The 27,231-nt window shown below is 51.5% G+C and overlaps 1 protein-coding gene across 1 annotated transcript in view; it reads left to right on the plus strand.

The window, feature by feature from the left end:
• The window catches only part of OTOF (otoferlin), an 89,640-nt gene that overhangs the window by 40,094 nt on the left and 22,315 nt on the right, over nucleotides 1-27,231 (plus strand). The window contains exons 6-15 of the mRNA XM_036903411.2: nucleotides 4,168-4,212; nucleotides 10,526-10,599; nucleotides 11,957-12,083; nucleotides 12,546-12,600; nucleotides 18,205-18,336; nucleotides 20,859-20,921; nucleotides 21,317-21,401; nucleotides 25,112-25,271; nucleotides 25,598-25,784; nucleotides 26,102-26,288. Of these exons, the coding sequence (XP_036759306.2) occupies nucleotides 4,168-4,212; nucleotides 10,526-10,599; nucleotides 11,957-12,083; nucleotides 12,546-12,600; nucleotides 18,205-18,336; nucleotides 20,859-20,921; nucleotides 21,317-21,401; nucleotides 25,112-25,271; nucleotides 25,598-25,784; nucleotides 26,102-26,288 (1,115 nt within the window). The remainder of the gene's footprint in view (nucleotides 1-4,167; nucleotides 4,213-10,525; nucleotides 10,600-11,956; nucleotides 12,084-12,545; nucleotides 12,601-18,204; nucleotides 18,337-20,858; nucleotides 20,922-21,316; nucleotides 21,402-25,111; nucleotides 25,272-25,597; nucleotides 25,785-26,101; nucleotides 26,289-27,231) is intronic.

The following is a 27,231-nucleotide window of genomic DNA, read 5'->3' on the forward strand; positions in this document are numbered from 1 at the left end:
TTAGACAAATGTTTCCTTCTTGGCACCTGAACCACTCTCCCAGGCCCCCAGCACACACACAGACAGATACAGACTTACACAAGCCTGTGACCCTGGAAGCAAGGCGGGGAGTAACAATCACAGGGTCAAAAGAGCCACATCTGTGGCAAATACAGCTGCACTTCTCCTTCAGGCCAGCCGTGGGTGGGGCAGCACCGTCCAGGCCACACACTCCAGGCGAGGTGGGGCGGAAAGAGGTATTTGGCCTCAGGAGACCCGGATCTGAGTCCCAGCTCTGCCTCTTACCAGCCTTGTGACCCTTGACCAGCCACATACCCTCTCTTGCCTATAAAATGGGGCCCAGAACAATGAGGACCCGCCACCACCCTGTTGTTGCGGGAGCCAGGGGGTTGACAGAGGGGCAGATCACTAGGTGCTCAGGGCGGTCCCACCTGAGGCCTGGTGACAGACAGGCTCTTGGCAGCTGGGCAAGGCCAAGGGTCAGGTATTGGGGTGGAGATGGTGGGTGGAGGAGCAGGACATGCGGATGCTGACACAGAGGGCGCCCCCTGGTCCCCATCCTCTGTCCGCACCTAGGAGGGGGCTAGACCTGGGCCCTCAGACTGCCTGTGGGCTCCAAGAAAGGGCTTTCTGGGGACAAGGTTGGAAGCCATGTGAGTATCAGCTTCAGGGAAAGGAGTGTGGCCTGAATTAGGAGCCCAAAGTTCCATTAAGTTCCATCCTGACTGCCACTGGGTAGCCGAGAAACTTTGGGCAAGTCACCGGCCCCTCTGGGTCAGTAACAGGAATGGGTTGAGCAAGCTGCCTCCCCTCAAAACTGACATCCTGAGGCGCACAGAGGGTCCTGGGCCCAGGAATATGGGTATGGAGAGGGCACCTCCCACCCTTCGTCCTCCAGTGCCTGCTTCGCCACCTCTCCCTGAGCTTCATGTGGCCTCTCCCAGGGCAACAGAAAGGAGCAGGACGAGGGGCTTTACCGGGGGACTGGGAATTGGGAGACGGCGATGGCTGCAATCAGAACCCCTTGTCTTCCAGGGGCCACCAGCCCACGTGGGAGGGGCTGTGGGAGTGTGCGAATGGTTTCCCAGCTGCCACTGGGGCTGCCAGCCTGACCCTGAGAGGACCTTGCAGGAGGTGTGGTGGCCACATGCTCACCTGCCAGGCCTAGCCGTGCAGCCAGCAGGCCAGCCTGGGGAATATATAGCATCCTGTTCAGGGCCCATCCCCCTGAAAACATTCTGGGGATGGGCCCTTTGCTGGTGAGGAATAGGTGGGGCTGCCCATCTGCAGCCAGTAAGTGCTGTGTCAAGGAGAGTGGGGGTCTAAGGGGAACCTGGCCTTGCAGCCCCGGCTGTTATATCACAGAAGTGCCCGCCAGTAAGGCCAGTCAGCTCTGGGGAAGCCACTGTCTTCTGGACCAGAGAGCCCTCCAGAAAGGATTTGGCCAATGAAGGGACAGGGAGGTGGAAGGTAGTATGTGCCTAGCTCTGACCCTAAGTCAAGTCCTCTTCCCTGGAATCTGCCCTGAGCATATGTTCTCTCTCTGCACGATGCCAGGGAGCCGCACATACCAGCAGTTTCTGAGCTCTGCTGCTGACATGGCTCTAGGAGCCACATCTTAGAAAGGATAAAGAAAGGAGCTCCAGCTTTACACTTGTAGATGCACTTTGGGGATTTGGGGCATTCCTCAGATTCCCTGTATTCTACAGCTCTCTTTCCTCATTTTCTCCATCTGCCTGGCCCTCCTGCCCTCTATGGCCCCACTTCCTTCTACCCAACTCCTTCCTGGTGTCCCTGGGAATGTAGGAGTTCCTGCTGGGCTCCTCTCTGCTAGGTCTCATCTTGGAGGAGGGGGGCCACTGTCCTTGCTTTCGTGATGGATCATTCTTCCACTCCAGAGGAAATGCATGGAAGCCAGGAACCTCCCCCCTATGCCTGCGGCCAGAGGGCAGGCTGGGGATCTGACAGAGGTGTGCACGGGGTGTGTGAGCTGGAGTGTGTGTAGGGGGTCAGCACACCCAGCCTCACCCCAGAGTGCTGCTTTGCCAGTTCCCACAGCCCCTCCCCACCTCCTTTCACCAGGCTGAGCCCCAGAGGTGCAGCAGCGACCCGCAGCCCAGAGAAGCCAGGGTCAGGCTAGGATTTGGGGTGAAGCCATGCTCAGGAGACTCCGCCCAAATCCAGCTGTTTCACCTGAGGCTGGAGATCCCGCTGTCCCTGGCCCAGGGCTGAGTCCTCACATGAGGCCTGGCGCCCTAAAACCCTTGGGTCCCAGCAAACCCTAGAGCTCCCCAGACTGACCGCCCTGTGGCTGCTCTTAACAGTGCACACAGCGCGGTGGGGATGGGAGCTTGAGGAAGAGGTGGAGGGCAACAGAGGCCAGAGAACGCTGGCTAAGGAATGGAATCTACCCGCCAGGCTGGGACACAAAACCACAGTGCGGCCTCTAGGAGGAAAGTCCGGCCCGCCCCTGTCGCTTGCAGCTGAGTGACAAGGGCAGGCTGAGGCTCAACTCCCTCCTTTGGAAAACAGGATAATAACAATTTCCCCTCATGAGATGGATGGATTCAATATGCTGAGGCATGTTCAAGTCCTCAGCACGGGGCCTTAACAATTGTTACTGTTCATGTTGGTTGTAGTCATAACAGTGGATGGAGCAAAATCACAAGAGTATTATTTTTTCACATAAAGAGGGTCCTTTTCCCTTCTCCATTTGCACACTCAGAATGGGGGCGCCTTCGTGGGCCCAGAGGCCTGGAGTGTGCGAGGAGAGGTAGGGTGGGCACGTGCCAGGTGGTGTGCGTGTGTGCCCCTGTGGCAAGTACATGCTGGGCCCTGGCCTGCTACGTGCCTGCAAAGTACTCCTGTTGGGCCAGCCTGACATCTCTCTGCGATATCAGAGCAAAACGCAAAGGGAAAGAGAAAAAGCATCATGTTTTACTGTTCAGGTACACAGATAACCCGACCCTTGCCCACTTCAAGTGATAACACTTCCCCTTCTGGTTTCTCTATTGAAAATATTTTCAAACCTTTCAGGGTCACAGAGTTCTTTCTAAAAAACAAATAATTAATTAGTTAATTAAAATGTCCCTCAAACCCTGGATTGATAATTCTAAGAAAAGCAGCTCTGCTTGGATTAATAAGGATGGGGCCAGTAAATCTCCTATTCAGCCCTCATCCTTGAAAGCTGCTTGGAGCCCCTGCTCCGCTGGAGCAAGCCCCAGGCAGCTCCCAGCGGGTCCCAGGGGGGCCCACACCTGACCAGCCCCCAAGACCTGCCGGGCCCAGGGCCAGAGCAGGGGTGCAGAGACCATCTCCCCTTCTGTGCAGTGAGCTATTCTCTGCTCCGTGGTCTCAGCCACTCTCGGGTCTCAGAGAGGTTAACTCATTTGAAAACAATTACAAATTGACCGGCTTGCCTAGCAGAAGGATAGCTGACCAAAACTGGACTTCAGCTGTGATCTATCCAGGCCTTCAGGTCATGGAATTGTCTGGCATGGAGTCATATCGACCTGGGTAAGGTCTGTGCCAGGACAGAATGTGAAGAGAGAAAAAATCACTGGTTGTTATTTGCTTTCTTTTCTTCCTCACCACCACGGCATCAGGGAAGCACTGAGAGAATATTCCTGAAGGGTTTTCTCGAAGCCTCCCTCAAGAGGGAGAGGAGCACCGTGTTGCCAGCTCTGAGCCTAGAAACCTTCCTGCCACCCGTGCCCAGAGCCTTTCTTCTCAGAGGCCCTCCCAGCCTGGGAGCTGCCCACCCACAGGGGAGGAGCAGGGGGAGGAGCAGGGTGACCCAGGCCTGGAGGGTGGCAACACTCGTCTAACCTTGTGCTCCCTAAAGAACCTGCAAACCACGTTCAAAAATCACCAGACCTTGGCCTGGCGTGGAGGCAATCAGGTGATGCCCTGAGGCCTCTTTCCTCACCAGAGTGCCAGGATCCTACAGTGACCACCCTCCCCTCTCTCCCCAGGGCAAAGCCCAGAGCCCCCAGGCCCCTGCCAGCAGGCTTAGGCAGACTGGGGTGAGAAGCTGTGGGGTGAGGCTCCCTGGGACAAGGAGGCCCCTGGGGAGGTCAGCAGGGCCAGGGGCCAAGTCTGCAAGTGTCTCTGGTCCACCCCTCTCACTCATGTCCCCTTGTCTCCTCATTTCTTGCCCCTGCTCAGCAAAGGCAGAGAGAAGACCAAGGGAGGCCGAGATGGCGAGCACAAGTAGGTGTCCCGGGCCACGGGGGAGCCCACGGGGCTCGAAGGCTCTTCACCAAAGGGTGGGGATGTTGGGATGGCCTGCCTCAGAGGGCTGAGATGTGGGCTGTCCTAGGGGAGCTGGCACTAGGGAATGGCAGGGTGATGAGGTCCCTCCAACTGGCCACGGGCGGCAAGGGGCAGAGAGGGGTTAGGTGAGGCAGGTGGACAGACCTCTGATTTCCACTCCCTTCTCCCTCCTTTCAGTGTCTGATTCCTCCTGCACTTCCCCGTTCAGCCCCCACCCCTAGGGGTCAGGCTCTCAGGCTTCCCTGTGAGGGAGGGTGTGACAGAAGAAAAAGGGGTGGGGAGGCCCAAAGGACCAACAGCAACCTCCCCAGGGAGTCCAGGCAGGGCTGGGCAGACGGACACACCAACTCTGGACACAGGGGTAGGCCAGAGCATGAAGCCCCAGAACGCCAAGGAGAGGCAACCATTCTCTGCTTGTCCATTCTGCCAAAAGGCTTTCTGGGGAAGGGAGAGATCAGGACTGTCTGGGAGAGGAGAGGATGGGATACCAGATGAGAGGGGCTGGCCACAAGGGCAGAAGGCTGAAGGCCTGGGGCTGATGAGTGGGTCTCACAGACTACCCCCCAAGCACATCATCTCAAGGACCCTCTAGCATCACAGAGAATTCACAAGGGCCATGGTAGTGAGGGCTGACCTGCGGGAGGGAGCCTCTTGTCCAGACCCTTTCCTACAGATGACAAATAGGAGTCCAGAGAGGGGAAGTTACTTGCCCTAGAATAGAGGCAGAACTGGGACTAAAACACAGGCAATTTAACTTCAGGCCCTGAGTTTACAATACACCCAGGAAGTTTAAAGCCCTTGGTTGTATTCTTAACTCAACCTAGTTCTCCAAACACACTAAGAGAGCTGAAAAGTCCAGGAATATGGTCTTTATCTTTCAGATAGAGAAACTGAGCCCCAGAGATGTTAGATTTGCCCGAAAGTGTGGTTTCAATAAGTTAAAAATTAGCTAACATGAGGATACCATGGGGACACCAGAATCGTATATATAGGGGTCTGAAGTGATCAGCACGGCGTGGGTCTGGGGTGTCCACTTGCGTTAAGATCCCAGGGGAGTCAGCTTCATTCATGGCATTAACAAAAGCATATCAAGTTCCAACTCCATCCAGCTTGTCATAAGCAAGCAAAAGCAGGCCAACAAGGCAATGGCACCGAGTGGGGAGAGCTCAGGTCTGGAGACCTGATGTGTTCAGGAATCTGCCAGCTTCTGAGCAAGGGGAGAAGCCTCATGCAGAGCGTGTGCCAGGCTTGGAGAGAGTGCCAGGGAGCTGAATGCTGGGGGATGTGGGAGATGAGAGCAGACACTGAGCTGGTGGGTCCCTCTTATGGAGGGGTTTCTGCATGGATGCTGAGATGTAAAAGGACTATATATGAGACATAAACAACCTGCTGTTCCCCAGAGAGTGGCTCTAGGAGTTGCTCTAAGGCCCTTCCTGATTTCCAGCTCCCAGTCTGTCCTGGGCCAGATCTCCAGGGATTCAGACTGGCCTGATTCCTTGGACTGACCACTGCTGGACTAAAGAGCTGCCTCACACTGTTGAGCACACAGTAGGCCCACAGTAAAAGTGGGTTCCCTGGCACTACCTCATCAGAATGTCTTGCCATCTCCAATTAACATATGAGATAAAAAGTAAACTGGTTTTTACTATTGGGATTTCTAAAAAGAGATTAAGCAAGTTGAAACTCTTTACCCTGGTGAAGAAAAACTGTGGAAACAGTTTTAAATCTCTGAAAGGTTATTGTGTGGCAAAGCTGGTTAGTTTCTATCTCCACTGGGAAGGAATAAGTGGAAACAGGGGTAAGCTGCAGCAGGGAAAACTTGAGAATCAAGCCAAGAAAGAACTCCAGCTCCCTGTGAGTACTCGAGGTTCTGTTACAGGTTGATCTGGGGAGAGGGGCTTTCCGTTTCCATGATGTTGTTTGCTCGAGGCCTGCAAGGGGTCGGGCCACTGGGGAAAGCTGAGGGGCCAGCTCCCCGGGCAAACATCGGACTAAGTACAGAAGGGCCTCCCAAATCTGCTGGTATGGTGAGGGTGCATGCGCAAACAGGCCGATTTGGGGACAGATTCTTTTATGAAGGGTCCACCAGTCCTGCCCAGATGTGGGAAGTTATTCAAAACTAACTGAAATCCAATCCACTTTGAAAGATAACTATAAAGCCTGCAATTATGAACTTAGCTATACTTGGAGCATGGGAAGTAAAAGAAATAAACCCACCAAGGGGCCCCTGAAGAGCGTGACCCCAAGTGTTGAAAATGCAGCCATTTAAAAAATGCAGAGAAGAACCACAGACCCTGCTTCTCTTAGCAGGAGTTTGTTTCTCCTGCTCACCTGAGGCCTGAGCTAATGAGCCTAGACCATTCCAGCTGAAGGCAGTCAAAGGGCAGAGCGGTGGGCAGCCACAGTCCATAGTTCATTTTCAGTCACATCTCTTCAGGTCACAACCTCCAGAATAATACATGAACTCAAGTTAATAAAACACCCAGTTACTAAATTTAGTTTGGCCAACGTTCTCAAGGATTCCCAGAATTCTAAGCTCTCCCCTAGGGCCCCAAGCATATCATCCCAGCGCAGTGACATCCTTCTAGAGCTGAGTGCTGGAACCAGCAAGGAATCCTCAGAACCACAGACAAAAAAAAAAGAAGTTTACAATGAGTGAGCTAACTTTACAGTCTTTTCTCTACAGAGAACTAGCCTAAATTATAGGTACATATCATTCTGACTACAGTAAACCCAGAAACAGAGAGGCCCAAATGTGATCACACATCCTCAGAGGGTCCTGAGAGGCCCACCTCCCCTGGTTCCTGCTTCTCCTGCTTTCACGCAGCTGTGAAGGAGCCACTTGGTTGCAAAGTAATTTCTCACTGAGTTGATTATTGGCTTGTTTTCTTTGTCTGTTTTTCACCCCATTATATCTTTGGCAATTGGAGAAACCAATTGGACTAAATGCAGAATTTTACTGGGGAGGAAAAAAAAGCAAGTCAGCACACCCATAACCTTATCAACAAATTACATTTTTTGAAATCTAAGTCTTTAATACAAGTGGAGAATCTTCAAGGGTCCCTATTTAAGTTAACATTTATTTCAAAAATGAATTTTACCCTTTGCCATGAGAAACAGGTATGCTGCTTTCCTGGAACTGGGCCCCCAATTAGCAGAAAAGGCTTTTTCTGCAGTGAACCTCTGCTGAGTTATTGATCAGAAAATTGCAAAGGGCAGGGATAGCCAATGACATCATGCTCTACCGCCCACAGCTCAGATCAATTGAACAGCAGGTCTAGGAGAAACAAATCGGCACACAGTCTATAGTAAGAATTCTGGAAATTACATTTGTCCTATGCATTCTGTGTTTTTCATAAAGGGATAAATCTTTATTCTGAGATATTCCCAGGCACACAGGAGTACCGTCCATGAACCTGACCACCTGAGATGGTTTAAATTGGAGGGGTTTCTCCTTTGAATTGCTTCAGAGTATGGTAGAGAATAGTTGGATAATATAATTTTTCTTTTAATGTTAATCTTTGCTTCTAAGTATGTTTATTTTAAGGAATAAAGTGACTTCAAATTCAAGGGCCGTCACTCCAAGGGAGGCCCTGGGACCTTTTCCATTTGGGTGAGTCCTTGGGACCAGCGTCAGAAAGCCTTGATTCCCTGCTACCTGAATCCACCATGGGCCTTGGGCAGCAGGGCCCAATCCTGTCTCAGGATGCCGATCAATTGGCTTCTCCAGGCAGGGCCTGCTTCTGACCAACACATGACTTTGACCTACCATCTTAGAGTGCTCTCCTGGGAGGCATTAGGTCAGGGGGACAGGATGGGGAGCTGAGTGGCTGGGGAAGGGTCCATGTGATGGCATCATGTAGGTCACATATGGAGCGTACTGGGGACTCTAAAGATGGTACAGCCTGGGATTAGCCAAAAAATAATTACACAAAGTCAAGCAAGGGGCCCTCAAGAGGACTCCTGGGTAATCCCCAAAAAGCAGGGAGGCCGAAAGGAAAGGAATCCCAAAACCTGAGATAGGAAATGGAGTGAGGACCCACATGAGGCATGATTCCTGTTGCAGGTGTCAAAGCAGCCAGCACCCACCCTTAAGGCCACCAGGCAGGGAGAAATCCCGCAGGATGCTCAGTGTAAGCCAGGCAGGAAGGTCCTTTCTCACCATCACCTGTTTCTAAAGGATTCATTGACCTGTTCACTGATAGGTGACCAGTCATTTCACATTCACAGCAGTCTCCTCCAAAATGTGTTGATGCTCAGGTTATTTTTGAACAAGCCCCTTCTCTATAAACCTGGGCACACTCTATGGACTTCACAGATTATACCCCATCTGCATATTGTGCTGGCACCTGGCCCATTCTTACACCTACAAGGGCAGGCCCTAGAGATTTTTGCCAAAGTTCCAAATAGTCCAGATGGAATTCATGCTCACAGAGAACTGCAATCCCACAGCATCAAGGATGCCGTGGAAATACTCTTGGCCTGGGAGAAGGGAGATTTATGCTTCAGCCTCAACTCTCTGAGCTTGTCTTTTCTTGGGCTGAATGAAGAGAAGTCTATGCCCCTCTCAGGACTCCTATGCAGGTGAAATGAGCAGACATCTGGAAAAGCCTATGGCCCACAATAGTTACTTAAGAAAGATTATATAATCTTTCATTGGACATTTTATTATATATATATATATATATAACCTCCCTTTATTAGAAAGGGAGACACTTTTAAAAATAATTCCAAAGTCGTTTTACAGAGTGCTTTTCTTTCCGTCTCCTCCTAGTGTTCGGCCTGGAGGACAGGATGCTGGTAGTGCAGACACATCAGTGTTTTCCCAGACTTCTTGCACCTGCCTCAGCCTGTTTAGGAAATCATGAACATGCCAGTGTTTCCTAAACTGTGAGCTGGTGCCACAAGGAAGGGGTGGTTCTTGGTGGCTCTCTCACTGAGACAGTGGACACACACCCTTCCATGTCTTGCCCTGCATCTGAAGAGTAAAGAAAAGGCCTGGAGTTAGGATAATGTCAGGTTTTCAGGAATAAGATGGCCCCCCAACCCTGAGTGCAGGGGCTTGAGGTTTTGAGGCCATCTCTACAAGGACATAAAGGTTTTTCCCAACCTCACATTACCCAGCATGAAGGACAGGGGATCACAGTCAAGCCTCCTTAGGGAGATGTGTGACCCCAAGATGGGTGGGCTGTGCTGTGGGTGAGCTCAGGGTTGGAGTCCGCCCCCTGCCCCACCTGGGCTTGCAGGATAACAGGGCCACACCCAGGAGGAGGGAGAATGGGAAGTGGAGGGAGTCAGGTATCTATCCCATGCAACATTGATGGGGTAATGGAATACTGCACCTTACCGCCAGCTGGTCCTACTCCTGGTCCCTCCTGGTGCCGGGGACCACAGGCTTGGCTGCAGGGACGTCACCGAAGGGACAGTGAGGACCCCTGCCCCCTTCCCTCAGCCCCCCTGACTTCAAGGCCCTTCACCTGGGGGCCCAAGGCCACTCCAAGCAAGAGGAAGAGGTAGGAACTATGGAGTCTGCCATAAGTTCCTGGGGTTTGCGGAGGGGGCATTCGGCAGTGAGGGGACAGACAGAAAGGGCCAAAGCCAGCACCAAAGACAGACAGGAAAGGACCCACCTCCTCTTTTCACTGGGGACCAAGGAGAAGCCCAGGGCGCAGCGAGGTTGGGAAGAACAGCAGGCTTTGAGCACTAGCGCCTCTGAGAACTGAGCAGCTAGTTTCAACCACATCTCCCACCTCCTCCTCAGCCTCTGCCCCTGTGAGTCCTGCGCCTGCCCTTCTGTTCTGATGCTTTGTCTCCAGTCCTTCTGGCTTTCTTTCCAACCAGCTGAGGTGGGGTGCGAGGACAGGGAGGAAAACCTGGGACATGGTGGAGCTCGGAGCGCTAACTTTGGCTGAGGGGGTTGAGATCAGCCCAGGACCAGCGAGGGCTACAGTTAAAAACTGTTCTTTCCAACTGAAGGAACAGTTCTCTGGTCTCTGGCGCACAGACCTGCGCCTCGATGGTGTGGAGGCCTGGGGAAGGTGGAGTGGTAGGGTTCCCTCTGCCCTAATTCCCCGTCATGGTTCCCAGCTGGGGAAGTCTGCTGCCCACTGTATCTCGGGACCAGCAGGTGAGGGGCGGGGTATGGAGCTCCCTCTCTTAAGCGTTCTCTCGGGTTTTGCTCTCCTGTGTTTGCGCATCTTTCTCCTGGCGTCCATCTCCCTCCCCCTCATTCTGTCGGCCCCGCTCACAGAGCCGGGAGGAGCGTGTTCTCCGCCATGAAGCTCGGCAAGACCCGGCCCCACAAGGAGGAACCCCAAAGACAAGGTACTGGCTCGTGCCCCTGCCCACGGTGCAGCTCTGGCCCGCTCCCCGCACCGGACAGGCACCAAGCCCCGCCCCTCCGTGGGCAGTGCCCCAACAGGCTCTCCTGTGGTTGGCCGGCGGGAGCCACCTGGGAGGGGCCTGGCCTCCCATTGGCTGGCGGAGGAGCTGGGCCCTGAGGTGGTCCTCGGGAAGAGGGCGCTCCTAGGGCTGAGGGTGGGAATCGCATCTCCTCTTGCATGGAACCAAGCACAGACCTCTGCCCGGTGGGTTGTTAATAAGAAATGCTTCTCCAGCCCTCTTTGCTCCCAATTTTTTTTCTCCACTCAGAAGTCTGGAGTTTTTTAAAGTGAGGAGAGAATAATAAAGAACGAAAGCTGTTTGGCTAACTCTGCCGTCTTTGGGGGAAAACCAGGGTCCCAAGAATCCTTGCAGGACTCCCTGCCCTGCCTTTTCCCCATGCCTGTTACTGGGCTGCAGGGAAGGGAGACAGGCAGGGTGTGCCTGGAAAGCTGGAGTGGCCAGTGGCCCTCCTGCCAGCAGAGCACAGTCTGGGCCAGCAGGAAGGCCCGGTGGAAGACAGGGTAGAAATGGAGTAGATGAGGGAGCTGTGTGTAGTTTTCTGACCCCGTCTATTGATCACATGCCCACCTTCAGGGCTCCTGACTTCCCTCCTCAGCATCCCCTGTGTGGCCCACTGGCCCTGGAATCTCTCCTCTATCGCCCTGATGCCAGTACCACCTGTACCTTTCTCCTTCCTAGATTGAGGAAGGTACAGCTGTTGGATGAGGCGCAGACCACCATCCTTGGGTGACTTCTCAGATTTGTCATTTCTTCATCTTATTGGGTTAATAGACACAGGTTAGGTTCTGAATTCCATCAGCTATTTTACATAGATAAGTTAACTCCTAAGCCTCTGTTTCCCCAGCTGTGACATGAGAATCATGCCTATCTTGGCAGGACGTGGCTGTGAGGACTAGAGACATGTTTATAAAGATGCCTGGCTTATGGTAGCCACCCAATAAATGGTAGCTATTGTTACATTGAGATGTACATAAGTATGGATTCTTATTCCCTACCTTCTTACACGAAGGATATGCTGTGCTTTCCTAAGTAATGTACAATAAAAGAGTTACATTCAATTAAAATTAAAAAGCAAGACCAGATACTCTGTCAGTTGAAGTCAGTGATCACTATTAGGTAGGAAACACCGCAGATAAACAGGCCATAACATTCCAAGCAGATGATACCAACTAAAACTGGAATTCGACTCTGAGCTTCCTGGATGCTAAAGGGAAAGGGAAAAGACAGTCACTATCTCACTATCCAGTCCACACAAATGACGTTTCTTCTTCCGCAGATGAACCAGCAGTATTGGAGATGGAGGACCTTGACGGCCTGGCCATCCGGCTGGGGGATGGGCTGGATCCTGACTCCGTGTCTCTAGCCTCTGTCACAGCTCTCACCACCAATGTCTCCAACAAGCGGTGAGTGGGCAGATCCCTGCAGCCCCGATGGCCTCCACCTCATCAGGCAGGCCCCACCTTGCCATGTTTGGAATTTGGATGGGAAAAAATCAGGGCCCTTGGACAGCTTCTTTCTTAATCCTGCCCCTTTCTTCTTTCCTGGATGTCTCTCTCACCTGTCTCCTGCAAAGGCAGGGCTGTGTTCCCAGGTCATTGAATACCTCCAGGCTCAGAGAAATCACAAAGCTGCCCAGCCCTCATTTGAACCTGTTATTCTCATCTCTGTCACTCTGTTACTTCTGCTGCTAGTCAGTCCTCTTGGAGCCCTTGAGAATAACTAATACCCAATCTATTTGGCAGGCCTGAAGTGTTTGAAGACCATGATTGTGTCCTTCTGCCTTTCTCCAAGGTCTAACCAGTGCCCTCCCCTCCCCTGCAAGCAGTTCCCTTACACCAGGCCTGACAATACATTGTCCTCCTCAGATCCAAACCAGACATTAAGATGGAGCCGAGTGCTGGGCGGCCCATGGATTACCAGGTAGGTAGGGCCATTGGAGGCCTGATGCCTTTTGGAGTTGTTCTAGTTGGGGGTTCTGGCCAGATGTACGTTATAGACTCTGTGGAAGCATGGATCTGGGGCTCATAGAGAACCACAAGCTAAATATAAGTTCCCAAAGTAAGCTTCATCTTGGGAGGTGCTCACAGTGTCATAAGTAGAGGGATACAAACCTAAAGAGGGACTTGAAGACTCCACTTATTCTGGTCAAAACCCTCCTAGGATTTTGTGTCCAGCACTGCATTTCATAAAGTCAGAGGGACCTGGAAAAACCATGAGACCAAGGAGGGCAAAATACCGTGTATAAGTACAAAATGTTGTGCATTAATACAAAAATATTCCAACAATTAAAATAAGAGCGTCCAAAGAAATTTTTTTGGTATGTGTTTTTAAATTATTGTTTTGTATTATCTTAATGCTAGAAGTAGTATCAGTCCTGGTTATCTATAGATGGTGAGAATGTGGGTGTTTCTTTTTCCTTTGCTGTATTTTTCTGAGATTAACACTTGATTTTTGTCGTTTGTATATTTCTAAAACTAGAGACAAAATGGCTGAGATAGGGAGAGATTTGCAGTTATAGGACTGTTAGTGTGGCCACAGTGCAGGCAGGATGGGTCATGAGCATGGCTGATATCTGCTGGGAGAAGGCCACATAGGCAGACTGGACCCCAATGCAGTCCTCTCAGCCTAGAACCTGTACACACCCTCAATTTTGTCTCTTCTCCAGGAATTGATCAGAGCCTGAGAGACTGAGTTATATTAGCACAATTCACAATATATTAATGTACAAGCCAGAACTACCTAGTACTTATTTACAAACTGGAGGCCGGAAGGGCCAAGGGACCATCCATTGCTCTAGACCGTCCCTTGGATTCTGACAAGACCCAGCTATAGGGCAGAAGACTACTGGGCATTCCTAGGATTGTGTGAGTATGCCAGCTAGAGCCTTCAGCAGACCCCACCTGGCTTCCACTGCACTTCCTGCCCTAGGTGCCAGTGCCAGGCCCTGGACTCAGGGTGGGTCTCCTCTCCAAGGTTAGAGCTTTATCTCTGATGCCCATTTTCCAGGCCCCATGCACACCACCCCTTCTTTAAGGACAGCCCCACCTCACCTCACTAAGGTGATGAGACAAAGAACTAGATAGCACCATTTTTTGTATCAGGAGCATCTGGTCATATTTTCTCAAGAACACACCTTGTGTCCCTTAATGCTTGCTTCCATTGTTTTCATCCAGTCAGTGACCAGCTTCCCAGGGGCTGGAATAATAGCCTCAGGCAATGTCAAGTGGCCTTGCTCCTGTGATTTTAAACAACCTCAAGCCATTGGGCTCTCTAGAGGTTTGGGAATGTTGCCCCCACACCTCTCTGCCAAAACTCAAACACAATGTCCTAAGACTCCAGAAGGCTTTTCCAGGAGACTGGGTTCAGGGCTTTGCTCCTGTGTGTGCTGAGAGCAGGAAAATTTCAAAGAACAAATACCTGGAGTCAGATACCATTCCCTCTACAACATCACTGGCCTGCCACACAGGGCACATAGAAACTGGACTCACTGCTGTTGCTGTTCATGTAACTTATGTTTTGAAGGTTAACTGTGGGCAGGCAGTATGGGAGGGGCTGTATGTGGGCTTTCCATTAAGTTAATATAATTCTTACAACCATCCAAATACAGATATCACTGCATTTCACAGGGAGAACCCTGAGGTGCAAGGAGAGTAAGGTGCTTGCCCAGGTCGCTCAGCTATTCGAAGGTACAGCCAGGGTTCAAACCCGAGGGTGTCCAGCCGCAGTGGTCGGAGTGACTAATTTCTCTCCAGCTAAGTCTTTTGAGCGGTTGCCCCCTTTGCTGCCTGCTCATCTTTAGCTTACTACCCGCTGCTTGATTTCAAAAGCTCTTTCAGACTACTTCCTGCCAGAGACTTCTATTAAGTGGACCACACATTCTCCATCCAAAGACTTTGTAAACATTCTGAGTTAAACACAACAGTCGTATTTAATGTGGTAACAGTATTTCCTGACAGGTACATTCACATCTCAACTGCGAGTATTAACACACTTTGAGAGAGAACTCTGAGGATGCAGCTGTGTATTTATTCTTGCCCCCCAATAAATACCATGTATAATTTAAAGCAGGACAACCTACCAACAGGGGCTTCACTCTCTTGGAGAACTTGACTTTTCTGAGTTAGAAAGATCTCAGAAAATGCACCCAACTGGTGAGAGGAGAGGGGTTTAGCTGAACTCAGATCCAGGAAGGATGCTGAGAGTTCTAAGCAGTGACAAGGCACCCTGGGGTGTCACACCCTTTGTTCTTTCTGCTTAGAATGAGTGTCATGTGTAGACCCTTTCCCAATTTCTGGCATCTCAAAAGCGAAAAGCCCCAGTCTCCTCCCTGTGACTCTCCCCATGAGTGAGCAGAGCTTGGCAGAGATGTTCTTGGGGGGTCATGGAGTCTTGAGTCTGCTCCCTCCCCACTCTCTTCCTGGCCAAGACCTAACATGTTTCCACTTCTAAGCATTTCACCTTTATGGCGCCTCCTCTGCCACTGATCCTAGACCCCTACCTCCTATCTGCTCTCCCTGCCCTCATTGCCTCCTCCACTGCACCCTCTGCACCACCACTGGAGAGACCTTCTCACCATGCATATCTGCTCATGTCACTTCTCTGCCACCCAGAGATGAGGGAAGGGAGAGGATGTCTCAGAAGAGCAGAACTACAGGCATCACCACGTTCCATCACCAGCTCCCCATTGACATTCTTGAAACATGATCAGATCCCTTGGAAGCAGGTCACAAAGCCCAATGACTCAGGATTTCCCAGGACAGAGTGTAGTTTTACACTCAGCATTGTTCCTGGAGATGGTTTTCATGAAGCTGCATGGGCATTATGTCCCTTATCTTGGAAGGAGAGAGTAGAATAGTCAATTACCAAAAGAGTCTCTCTGGTCAGCTGGTCAGCTGGTCCCTTTGTGGCTCTATTTGCCTCCTCATCTTCCACCCTGGAAAGATCAAAATCTGATGACGATTGGAGAATGGAGAGCAGGAGGGCCAATCCCCTCCCTGAGAATTTTGTTTTAAATTTCAAATCCGAGGGATACATTTCCCCACCACATAGCCCCAGGTGATGGCTGGTCACAGAAATTACGTTCCCCTCCTCAGCCAATGCCATTCAGTGACCTTCGTTGTGGCCTCTCAGGGCTCCCCTCAGGGCCACCCCTCTACCAGCAAAGAGCAGCCTGTGGAGTCTCTCTTCCCCATAAGCCTTTGCTGCCTTCAGCCCTCTGCCCTCCTCCCCTCTCCACCTCCCACCTCCTGGGTGTCAGAACTTCCAGCCAAGGTTGTCTCCCATTGCTGGCTCTGCTCAGTGGAGAGGATGGAAACCTTGGGTCCTTTAAAGGAGTAGGGGCAAAAAAGCTCTCCTCTGGATGAAAAACATAAAAACGAAGCAATTGTCCCCATCAGGAAGGTTAATCTCCTGATGGCCTATATTTAGTACCTCTTCATGTCAACACTGTGTCTGTCTCCAGTCTTCAGTTACAGAAAGTCACTTTTTCATATATTTTTTATTGATATATAATTGATATACAATATTATATTGGTTTCAAGTATACAACTTAGTGATTTGACAGTTATCTGCATCCTTAAATACTCACCCCAACTAGTGAGTTACTATCTGTCAACATAGAAACATGTTATAGAATTATTGACTATATTCTCTATGCTGTACTTTCATCCCCATAACTAATTTATATTATGATGAAGATTTTGTGCCTCTCCATCCCCTTCACCTATTTCACCCACCCACCCTAACCCCAGAAAGTTTTTTTTTTTTTAATGGAGAGGAGGGAAGGATTTCTGGTGTTTGTTGACTCTTCACAGTCAACTTCTGAGAGCCAAGTTAATTAGATCTATTTCCCTTCTAGCCCCCTGAAGACATGGTGATTATTGAACTTCTTTGGAGCTCTGGATTCTGAGCTCCATTCCCTTTGGCACTTCAAGTTCCAAATAGAAATGCTTGCTTTCATACATCGTTCAAGTGTTGCTTCAATTAACAAATGTTCAGTTGCCAGTTCTATATACTTTCTTGGCAACATCTCGTTGGCATAGAAGTTTCCGTTTTTCTAAACATTGTCAGTTTTGATGTGTGGATTTTTCTTGGCCTTCAGAATATTTATAAGACTTTAATGGACTGGTGGATGATAATTTTCGTAAGGTCATATTTAGAAGTTGCATCAAAGCACAACAATTAAAATATAAAATCTCCAAGATGAGAAGCATAAAAAGCAACCCATATGGTTTCATGAGAGGAATGTGCTGAGGTAAATGCTACAACTAATTTAACAGAGGCTATTTTGTTAAAATGCAAAATAGCAAATGAAACAATTGTAAGCATCATACATAAGCCTAACCCACTTGGGAGACCAACCACTTAACTGAAGGGAAATTCTATTTGAGAAGCCATTTATGACAATAGCTCACATTGTCTAGAGCTTTCTACTATTTATGAAGCACTTTGACACACATTATCTCATTTAACCCTCATGTAGCCATATGACCAAGTGGTGTCTCTGCTTATGGATGAGAAAATTGAGCTCAGTGAGCCTTCCTGGTCACCTGCTGTCTCACCTGCTAATGTGTCAGGTCTGGGGCTCAATGCCAGTCCAACAACCCCTCATCTGGGCCTCTTTCTATTTTATCATGATCACCCTAATCCAGAGCAAGAACTGATGGCTTAAACTGAGGGTTCAGGAGAAATAGGCACACACACACTTCTCTCTCTCTCTCTCTCTCTCTCTCTCTCTCTCTGTATGTATATATGCAAATATTTGTTTAATGAATGAAAAACTGAAAAGGGGGCTTCCCAGAATAGAAGTAAGATCCTGGGGAATTGGATGCCACTGAAAAGACACAGAGCACACACAACACACAAGCATCAAGCCAGAAAACATGGCTCAGATGGGCATCAAGTCTCACTGAGCAGTTAAACAAAGAAATTAAACAAAAGGAGGAAAACAGGAATGTAGAAATAGGACCAAATTCCAGAAACACAAAATGACGTCAAAGACTTACAGGCTTAAAATGAGAAATGCTGGAGCAGAAATTAAATGCACATTAATGGAGACATAGAAAGCTTAATTCCTGAGTGCATGAAACCTGGGAAGTGGGTTTGCAGCCTTCTATGAAGCAGAGCCATAGATCCCAGGGGAGAACTCAGACGGTGCACTTGGAATCACCTGCGAACTTTAAAAATAGTGATACTGGGTCCCACACCCTGAGATTGGATAGGGTTGGTCTGGAGTGGCTGGGGCATCAGGCTTTTAACCACCGTCCTTCACCTCCCCTCTGATAATACTAGCAACACTGATTTTGATGTTGTCCAGCCACCATACCCCTCCTTTATAAAGCAGGACACTGAGGGTTAGCAGGGAAAGAGCCCGGGATCACTAGCAGATTACAGGCAGTGCTTAGACTGGAGCCCAGGTCCAGGGTAAGCTCCGTGCACCCTCCAGCCCAGACCCTGACGCCAGCAGGGCCAGCTCCAAGGTCCACACGGCTGTCCCCCTGGCCTCTCTCTCTCTCCTGCCTGCAGGTCAGCATCACAGTGATCGAGGCTCGGCAGCTGGTGGGCTTGAACATGGACCCCGTGGTGTGTGTGGAGGTGGGCGACGACAAGAAGTACACATCCATGAAGGAGTCCACTAACTGCCCTTACTACAATGAGGTCAGTGTCCCATGGCCCAAGGTGGGGAAAGGGGCCTCCCTAAATGTGCAGAAGACTCAGCCCCAGTCCACACCTAGGCCCAGGAGGAGCAGCTGGGAGTCAAGGGACACAAAGGGCTACCAGCAGGGGTGACCTTAGCCCACCCTGTTACCCTCTCCATCACCTGACAGTTCCTCTAAGCCAGTTTTCACAAACTCAGCACTGTGGATATTTTGGGCTGGATAATCTTTGGTGGAGGGGATGGTCCTGTGCATCGTAGGGTGTTAGCATCATCTCTGGCTTTTGCCCACTGGATATCAATAGCAAACCCCACTCAGTAACCAAAAATGTTTCCAGACATTGCCAAATGTCCCACAACCAGGAGCTTAAAACACCCCCATTGAGAACTACCACTCTAAACTACCTTCCCACGATTCCTCCCAGCCCCAAAGCTGGTCTTTCTTTCCCTTTTCTTTTTGTCCTATGTGCACTCCTCTTCATTGAAAAATATTCCCCTGGTCCCAGGGGCATACTATTTCTAGATAATTCTCTGACTCTGAATTATCAAGAACCTTCCTTTGGCTCCAATAAACACAACAGAAGGAAATAAGAACAATCAACATGACTTAGCAGATTTCTAAGTGATTATAAAAGGAACTATGCTCAGGAAATACAAGGACCACTGACAGCTCAGAGGGTACAGAATCCTGGTTCTAGCTGAGCTATCTTGCTCTCCTATGGCTACAGAGTTCTGAGGCACTTGGCCTGGCCTTGCTCTGGACCTGTCTCCATGTGAAGGGAGGCTCACAACCAGTACCCTCCTAGGACAACCTGACCGTTTACAGACCAGGCCAGGCCCCCTTCTCTGTGGGTGCATCTGGTCCGAGCCACTCACATCTACCTTCTGCTTAACCCACCTCTCCCCTTTGCCTATCCATTTCCTATCCATTTCCCAGAGAATCAAGCATCATGCCATCCAGCTCTACCCTCCCTTTTTTTGACTCCTCCTTTGCCTGTAAGATATTTTACCCTCACATATTCTAGGAACAAGTATGAAAAGCCACATATGCTCAAGAACAGGAACCAGAAGTCTACTGTCTACCTAGCTAGCTATCATCGTCCACCCAGCTAGCTATGCCCTTCCTCAATCCACGCAGGTCCTGGTGACCACTCCCATGCACAGTGGCACTACGTGAGCCGTCCCCACTTCCTCACCTCCCAGTCACACCACAGTCTCTTCAGTCATTTCTGCCCCATGGCTTCCCTCAAACTGCCCTCCTTCAGGTCACCAAGGGCCTTGCTGTCCCTAAGCAGTGTCTGCTGTCACCCCCTGCCTTAACTGCCCACCTCTTTCCATCCCCTTGTGGCCCCTCCCCTGGGAACCTCTTGTGCCGCTCTCCTGCTTCCATGCTCCTGCCAGCACCTCCCTCTCACCTTCCTTGGCATCACCCCCTTTGCCCACTGCTGAAATGCTGCTCGTTCCTGGAGCCCTGCCCTGGACTGACTTGCCTCCTTGCTACAATGTCCTTGGGTATCTCCCCGAGCCCCAAAGCATCAGTGCCATCTGCATGTCTGCATCTCCACCCACTTCTCCAGAGCTTCCACCCTCTGTGGTCAGCACCACCTGGACATACCGATGCCACACGTAGCAGTGGGCACGTACTGTGCACTGACTGTGTGCACACATGGCTTGAATGCCTGACAGAGTTCATCTCACTTAGACTTCCCAACCATGCCTCCCAGCCCCCCACCTCCCCACCTCCCGTCAATGGTGCCCCTGGAGCAGTTCAACATGGCAGCCCGATCATTATCCCCACATCACAGAAGCTCGGGAAAGGAAGTGATTGGCCAAAAAACAGTAAAAGCTCTATCTGTCTGGCTCTAAACCCGACGCCTTTACCCACAATGCTCTGTCTGAGGCTCCAGTGGCCAGGAAGGGATCTCGTCAGACGTCTACCCCAAGCTGTTGGCCACACCCCTTTCTTCTCCCCGCCCACAAGTCGTGCGCCACGCCCTCATTCCCGGCACCTGTACGCCCAGGCCAGGAGCAGTGGGTGGGCAGAGCGACTGTGCTGGTGGCTCCCAGGTCCAGAGGACAGTTCACGCCCACAGCATTTCACATTTACAGCAGATTAAGTGCCTTCGCACATTACTTTACATTTTAACATCTCAGAAATTGGGACATATCTAGAAAGTGGAGCATTGCGCTTTAATGGCAACGTCTGTGTTGCCTCTGTAACCATAGCGCTTCTCACAGTATCTCATGAAGCCTTACTATGAGACCCTGAAGAGGGTGTCATTGCCCCCATTCTACATCTCAGGAAACTGAGATTCAGATAATGTGTTGCTCGGGGCTACACAGCTCCCACCTGACCCGGGTCAGAGAGGACCAGTGATCGCCACCGCTGCTCATCTAAACTCCGGGGACCAGGGGAGATGCCGGGGTGCAGACAGGCACTGCCAGGAGGGAGGGCCTGGCACTCCCCTGGGAGTTAGCCACTGCCCACGGGGTGTGAGCAGCTCTGCGTCCTTCCCCCCTCCAGTACTTCGTCTTTGACTTCCACGTCTCTCCTGACGTCATGTTCGACAAGATCATCAAGATCTCGGTGAGTGGGGAGCAACCCCTGGAAGGCAGGGCCACTAGCTCAAAGACTGCCCCCTTGTGAAAAATGTGCCCTCTGGGCAGAGCAACCATAAAAAAGCACCTGGACACACAGCCAGGAGAGTGGGGCACAGGCTGGATTTGGGTCCCTCTTGCCCCTTTATCCAGGTGCCTCTGTATAGTGCACAACCTACTCCCCGATACCTGGCAGTCCCCAAAATAGGAGAGGACAGGAGGGGCTGATGCTGAGCCTCAGCAAGCCGCTTCTGCCCTGCCCAAGGAAGCTCAGGTCCCCAGAAAGACAGGCGGCGTCACCATCAGTCAGCCCCATCCCTGCCCCCCACTGGAAAACCTCAGCCCTGCACAGCCTGATTGGCGGCTGGTGGTTCTGCCTGGAAGGTGATTCACTCCAAGAACCTGCTGCGCAGCGGCACCCTGGTGGGGTCCTTCAAAATGGATGTGGGGACCGTGTACTCCCAGCCTGGTGAGTAGCTGTGTGGCCACGTCAGCACTGGTGCACACGGCTCAAGGGACATGTTGCATGCTGTGCTTCCCACCCTGGAGGGCCCTGGGCCCAGCCTGGCCAGGACCGTGAACTCAGTGTGGGGCCATTGGCATGGAGCGATTGGGTGCCCAGCCTGTACACACAGAGACTACCTGCACCCAGGCTGCTGGAGTCACAGGAGCCCTGTGGGATACACGGCACTGCCCCCTTTTACAGTTGAGGGCCTGAGGCTCAGAGAAGAACTGAGGCTTCCCAGCCTGCTAGCTGCTCTCAGGTAAAGTCAGGCCGTGTAACTCTAGTACCTCCCCCGAACTACTGTCCTCAATGCCAGATGCGGTGTGGCAGCTTCTGAGGGACACTGGGCTCACTGACCACCCGTCAAGGGGCCCAGGCCTCCTGAGGAGAGCCTTGTGGGGCTGCAGCTGACTGGCAGCCCTGGGGGTACCCTTGCCCAACACTGTATGGGCTCACGAAGGAAAGCCAAGGGGTGGCCCAGGGGGCTAGAGAGGGTTGGGCTGGGCAGAGGAGGTGCCCTTGGGCTGACAGATGACAACTGACCATACAGCCTGCTCAGGAACCACTGGCCTAGAACAGAGCACTGGGCCCTGTGTCCCTGGAGTGAACCTGCCAGTGGGGAGCAGTAATGACCCCCGTTGTGCCCTCTGACGGTGACAACGCGATTTCACCCAGACAGCCTCATTTGACCCTCACCAAACAGTGAGGTGGGCAGCAGCTTTCCTTCCCATTTCACAGATGAGATAAATGAAGCCAAAAGAAGTTAAGTGGCTAAGAGGTGCCACTTAACAATCAAGTTGAACAAACTGGTGATTTCTTCTGGTTCAACCCAGCAGACACTCAGTTGGCACACATCATAATCGTGACTCAGACCAGGGAGTCAGACCCCAAGCTTATGTACATAAATATCACAAAACCACAGAACATTCAAGGTATAAGGACCTTGGAAAACATCTACTCCAATCGCTCCATGAAATGGGGAAACTGAGGCCCAGGGTGATGAAGACTTGCCCCAAGTGCCGTTGGCACTGCCCCACATATTGTGGTCCTCAGGAGAGGGTGGCCCTGGGTACTGTCAGCACTGTAGGGAGCAGGAAGAAGGTCAGCCTGCTGCTCTGGTGCTTCCAGGAGGCGTGCGTAGCTGTGGGCCATTGGTGGGAAAGACCCCCACATCCCTCAAGAGATCTTCCAGCCCAGAGCCCCTGGTACCATCAGCAGGAGGTTGGAGAGACAGTGGGGAGCCTGATGTGGCCACACCTAAGTGCCAGGCACCAGGCTAAGCACACTGTCCCAGCAGCCCCACCCTCCTGCCCATGCAGACAATATCACTCCTGCTTTGCCCTCTGACAGTGACAACGCAATTTCACCCAGACAGCCACATTTGACCCTCACAAAACAGGTTCACAGGAAATGACAAGGAAAGTGAGGCTCAGGAAGCTTACACAGCTGGTCCAGGGCCACACTGTGAGTCAGTGGCAGAAAAAGGATGTAAACCCAGGTCCAGTTGGGCCCAAAGCCCAGGCTATCCACTGGGGCAACCCACCCTAAGATTTGCTGCACCTGCCAAATCTGACCCTGAGCCTGCTACCCTTCAGGGGAGCCTGAAGTCACTGGGCCCCTTCAGTTAGAGCACCCATGTCTTCACTCCACTGATCTCTGGTTTGGCCTGACCTTCTTGATGAATGGCCCCTGACCCAGCCAGGGCACTGCTGGAGGCATGCTGCCAGGCACACAGAACTCCTGGGTGGTGTCAATCTCACTGGAGCTGGAAAGGTTTCCTGGGGGACCACCAACACTTCTTACCCTGGCAAGCCCACATTTGCACCATCAGATGCAATAGCAGGAAAGTGTTCACTCATTTCTACTCTTCTGGAGATGAGGAGGGGTTATACAAGGCCACACCCATTCTCTTGTATCTCTTAGAGGTGGTCTGGGATGCTAGCAATCTCCTCAGTTCAACCAGCCTTCCCAGGCAGGTCAGAGCCAGGCCCAAGGCAGATGAAATGATGTTGCAGGCTGGCATAGCTCAGGGCCTCTGTTGTCCTGCACCTCTGGCCTGAGAACACAACACTAGAACTGGAGGGGCCTCAGAGGTCATTGGTCCAGTGTGCACCCAATACAGGGACCCCAGACAGCATCCTGATTGGTCACCCAGCCTCTGCTTAGACCTCCCAGAAATGGGGCACCATCACCTCCTATTTTAGATGTCTCCACTTTATCTACATCAAACCAAAGTCTGTCATCCTGTGATCTCCACCCCCATTCACAGGTTTCCCTTTCAGGGACAGAAAAAAAATAAATGCATTCCCCTTTTCAAATAGCCTTTAAATTTGAAGGCAAATTTCATGTGGCTACTGAGTCTGATTCGCTTTCCTTGCTAAATTTCCCCCAATTCATCTAAAAATGCACACATCTGTCCATCTACCCATGTATCCATTCATCCACCCACCTACCCAAACATCCATCCACCCATCTGTCTGTATATTAATCCATCCTTCTACCCATTTATCAGCCTACCATCTGTCCATCCATTCATTCATCTGCCTTTTCAGCCAGCCAGGCAGCCTACCCATCCTCTATCTATTTCCCCATCCAGCCATCTGGCTATCTGTCCATGAGCCCTTCCCACAAACATCTGCTCTGGCAAGATCCTGCCCCCTGGGACAGGTCTGAGCTATGGCAGAAGGTGGAAGGGGAGGGAGCATAGGGGGACAGTTTGAGCTCCTGGAGATGTCAGTGCCCACATAGAATCAGAGGAAAGAGACATACCCTTCATGTACGGAGTGAGGGGCTTCCCTCTGCTTGCAAACTAGTTTTAAAGGAAACCTGAAGTACAGACCTTTTCTAGAGTGGCCTCCTCCCCTGACATTTGTCCTGTCCACCATACCATCCTAGGTCCTGAGGATAATGGGGTGGCACTACCAGTCTCTGTTTTTCAAAATAGTCTGAAATTGGAGACAGATGGTAAATAGATAATCACAGTGACAGTGACACAGGAGGTGTGCATATAAAACACTGAGAACACCAAAGGGTTCAGCTCTTCGAGGAAGTCAAGGAAGGCTGCATGAAAGAGGAGACACTTGAGCAAAAGGAGTAGAAGTTTGTAGGGGGTGTGGGGAGAACAGGGATGAGGGCATTCCAAGCTCAAAGAAAAGCACCCACAAAGGCATGGGGGAATGAAACAGCAGTGGGAAGTGTTCAGAGAGGGGCTAGCAGCTTAGCCTAGCAGGAGCACAGGGGTGGAGTGGGCTGGGCAGAGTGAGCTATGTACTGGGAGGCCCCACAGACCACACTAATGTCTGTGGTCTTCACCCCAAGCACTGGGGATCCCCAGATGGGTCAGCAGGAGTAGGGAGGGGGTCTCTCTGAAGGCTCTGTCTGGAAGCTGTGTGGAGGTTGACTGCGAGGGTCGGGTAGGAACGCTGCAAGCAAAGAAACCGATTAGGAGGCTCCTCACCTCAAGGGCACATCACATACCCAGATGCAGGGCCTTGCCCAGCTGCCCTCACTCAGAGGCCTCTGTCCCCACTGACCCAGTAGCAGGTAAAGCTGTGGCCCCAGGTCCCAGGGACCTGACAGCCTGGGCTCCAGGGTCATAGGCGCTCAGCTCTGCAGCTCTGCGGCCTGTCCTGGGAGGGGATGCCAAGTGCAGTTCCCGCTCATCACCACCACAGAGCACCAGTTCCACCACAAGTGGGCCATCCTATCAGACCCTGACGACATCTCCGCTGGGCTGAAAGGCTATGTGAAGTGTGACGTCGCCGTGGTGGGAAAGGGGGACAACATCAAGACACCCCACAAGGCCAATGAGACAGACGAGGATGACATCGAGGGGTGAGACTCCCATCTCCCCCAGCCTCAGAGAGTAGCCCTTCCTTTCCCAAAAGGGAGCCCCTGGGGTGGACTTGGCCCAGAGGTCTTACCCTACACATCCCTTACCCCGTCCCCACCCATTCCCAGGCAGCCCAGCTCTTCCAGGAAGGACCAAGGTCAGGGCTGGCCCAGCATCTGCAGACTCTCCTTATCCCAGCAGAGAAAGCGCTCAGGCAGGGCAAGGGGCTCACAGAGACTGTCCCCGGCCCCAAGAGTGTGTAAGTGCTAGGGCAGGGTTTGGGGTTCCTGGGCCTGCCCACCACAACCCTGGCTGTATATGCCGGCAGGAACTTGCTGCTCCCTGAGGGGGTGCCCCCCGAACGCCAGTGGGCCCGGTTCTATGTGAAAATCTACCGAGCAGAGGGTCTACCCCGTATGAACACAAGCCTCATGGCCAACGTGAAGAAGGCTTTCATTGGTGAGAACAAGGACCTGGTCGACCCCTATGTGCAAGTCTTCTTTGCTGGCCAGAAGGTATTGGAGTCCAGGGTGCAGGAGGCTGGGACTTGGGGTGACAGGCTTCAGAAAGTACAGGGTGATGGGCATGGAGGCCTGGGGACAGACATGAAGCAAAATCAGAAGCCAGGAGACTGGACTTTGATCACCTTGGTGCATTCACCTGTGGCAGGGGGAGCATGGGAGATGAGGGGAGTGCCACCTGAGAGGTGCCAGGGGGCCAGGCCAAGCCTGGAATTGTCCCAGCCATGGCCAGGCCTTAGGAGATCCTCCCTACATGCACACACACCCATACACACATGTACATACACACAAACCCTACTCCCTCCCACCAGGGCAAGACTTCAGTGCAGAAAAGCAGCTATGAGCCACTGTGGAATGAGCAAGTCATCTTTACAGACCTGTTCCCCCCACTGTGCAAACGCATCAAAGTGCAGATCCGGGACTCAGACAAGGTCAATGATGTGGCCATTGGCACCCACTTCATTGACCTGCGCAAGATTTCCAACGATGGAGACAAAGGTCAGCAGCAGGAGATCAGTTATGTGTGTTGGGGGTAGGATGGAGGGTGCCCTGAAGGGAAGGACTAAATGAGAACCCCCTTCACCCCACCATCACATCCCGCACCTCGACCTGAAAGGTGCTGGGCATTGTGAAGGCTGCCAGCAGCCCCCACCTCGAGGGAGAGGTGGAAACTCATGGCTCAGGTCTGCACAGAGCCAACTGGGCCTGCCTGAGCCAGGCTGCCTGGATTTGAACCCCAGCTCTGACAGCTGGAAGCTGTGTCACCTTTGTGCTTGTTTTCCCATCTGTGAAATGAAAATAATAATCATCTATGTGTATACATACCAGAATGTTACATATATGTGTGTGCTGCTGCTATGGCACCTGTGTATAGATCTGTGGGGACTGACCCCTCCGAGGCCCCAGCCACTGAGTACCAGGGATCTGGGATAGGAGAAGAACCCATTTCTATCCCCACAGGGCTCACTGGGGTTTACAGAGATGGATATGCTACCAAGTTCTCAAAACCTAAGGCAGACGGCACAGGACCCCCTATGTAGGATTCCACTTAAAGGAAACGTTCAAAATAGGCAAATACATAGAGACAGAAAGTTGATCTATGGTTACCAAGGAGTGAAGGAGACAGAATTGGGACTAACTGCTAATAGGAATGGGGTTTATTTCAGGGGGGATAGAAATGTTCTGGAATTAGCTGATGGTTGCACAACCTAGTGAAAATACTAAAAACCACTGAAATGCACACTTTAAAATGGTGACATTTCTGCTATGTGAAGTATACCTGGACTTTAGAAATGTTATAATTTTTTTAAAAACAGGCAGAATAAAAACCAAATAAACAAAACACATAAGGCAAAATTAGATCCATGCTACACATGGGACACAACAAATCCTAACAATTGGAGAAGTTAGTGGGACTAGGAATCAGGAGGGCATCATGGAG

Source organism: Manis pentadactyla, chromosome 2 (assembly GCF_030020395.1).
Source record: "Manis pentadactyla isolate mManPen7 chromosome 2, mManPen7.hap1, whole genome shotgun sequence".
In the NCBI taxonomy this organism is placed as follows: Eukaryota; Metazoa; Chordata; class Mammalia; order Pholidota; family Manidae; genus Manis; species Manis pentadactyla.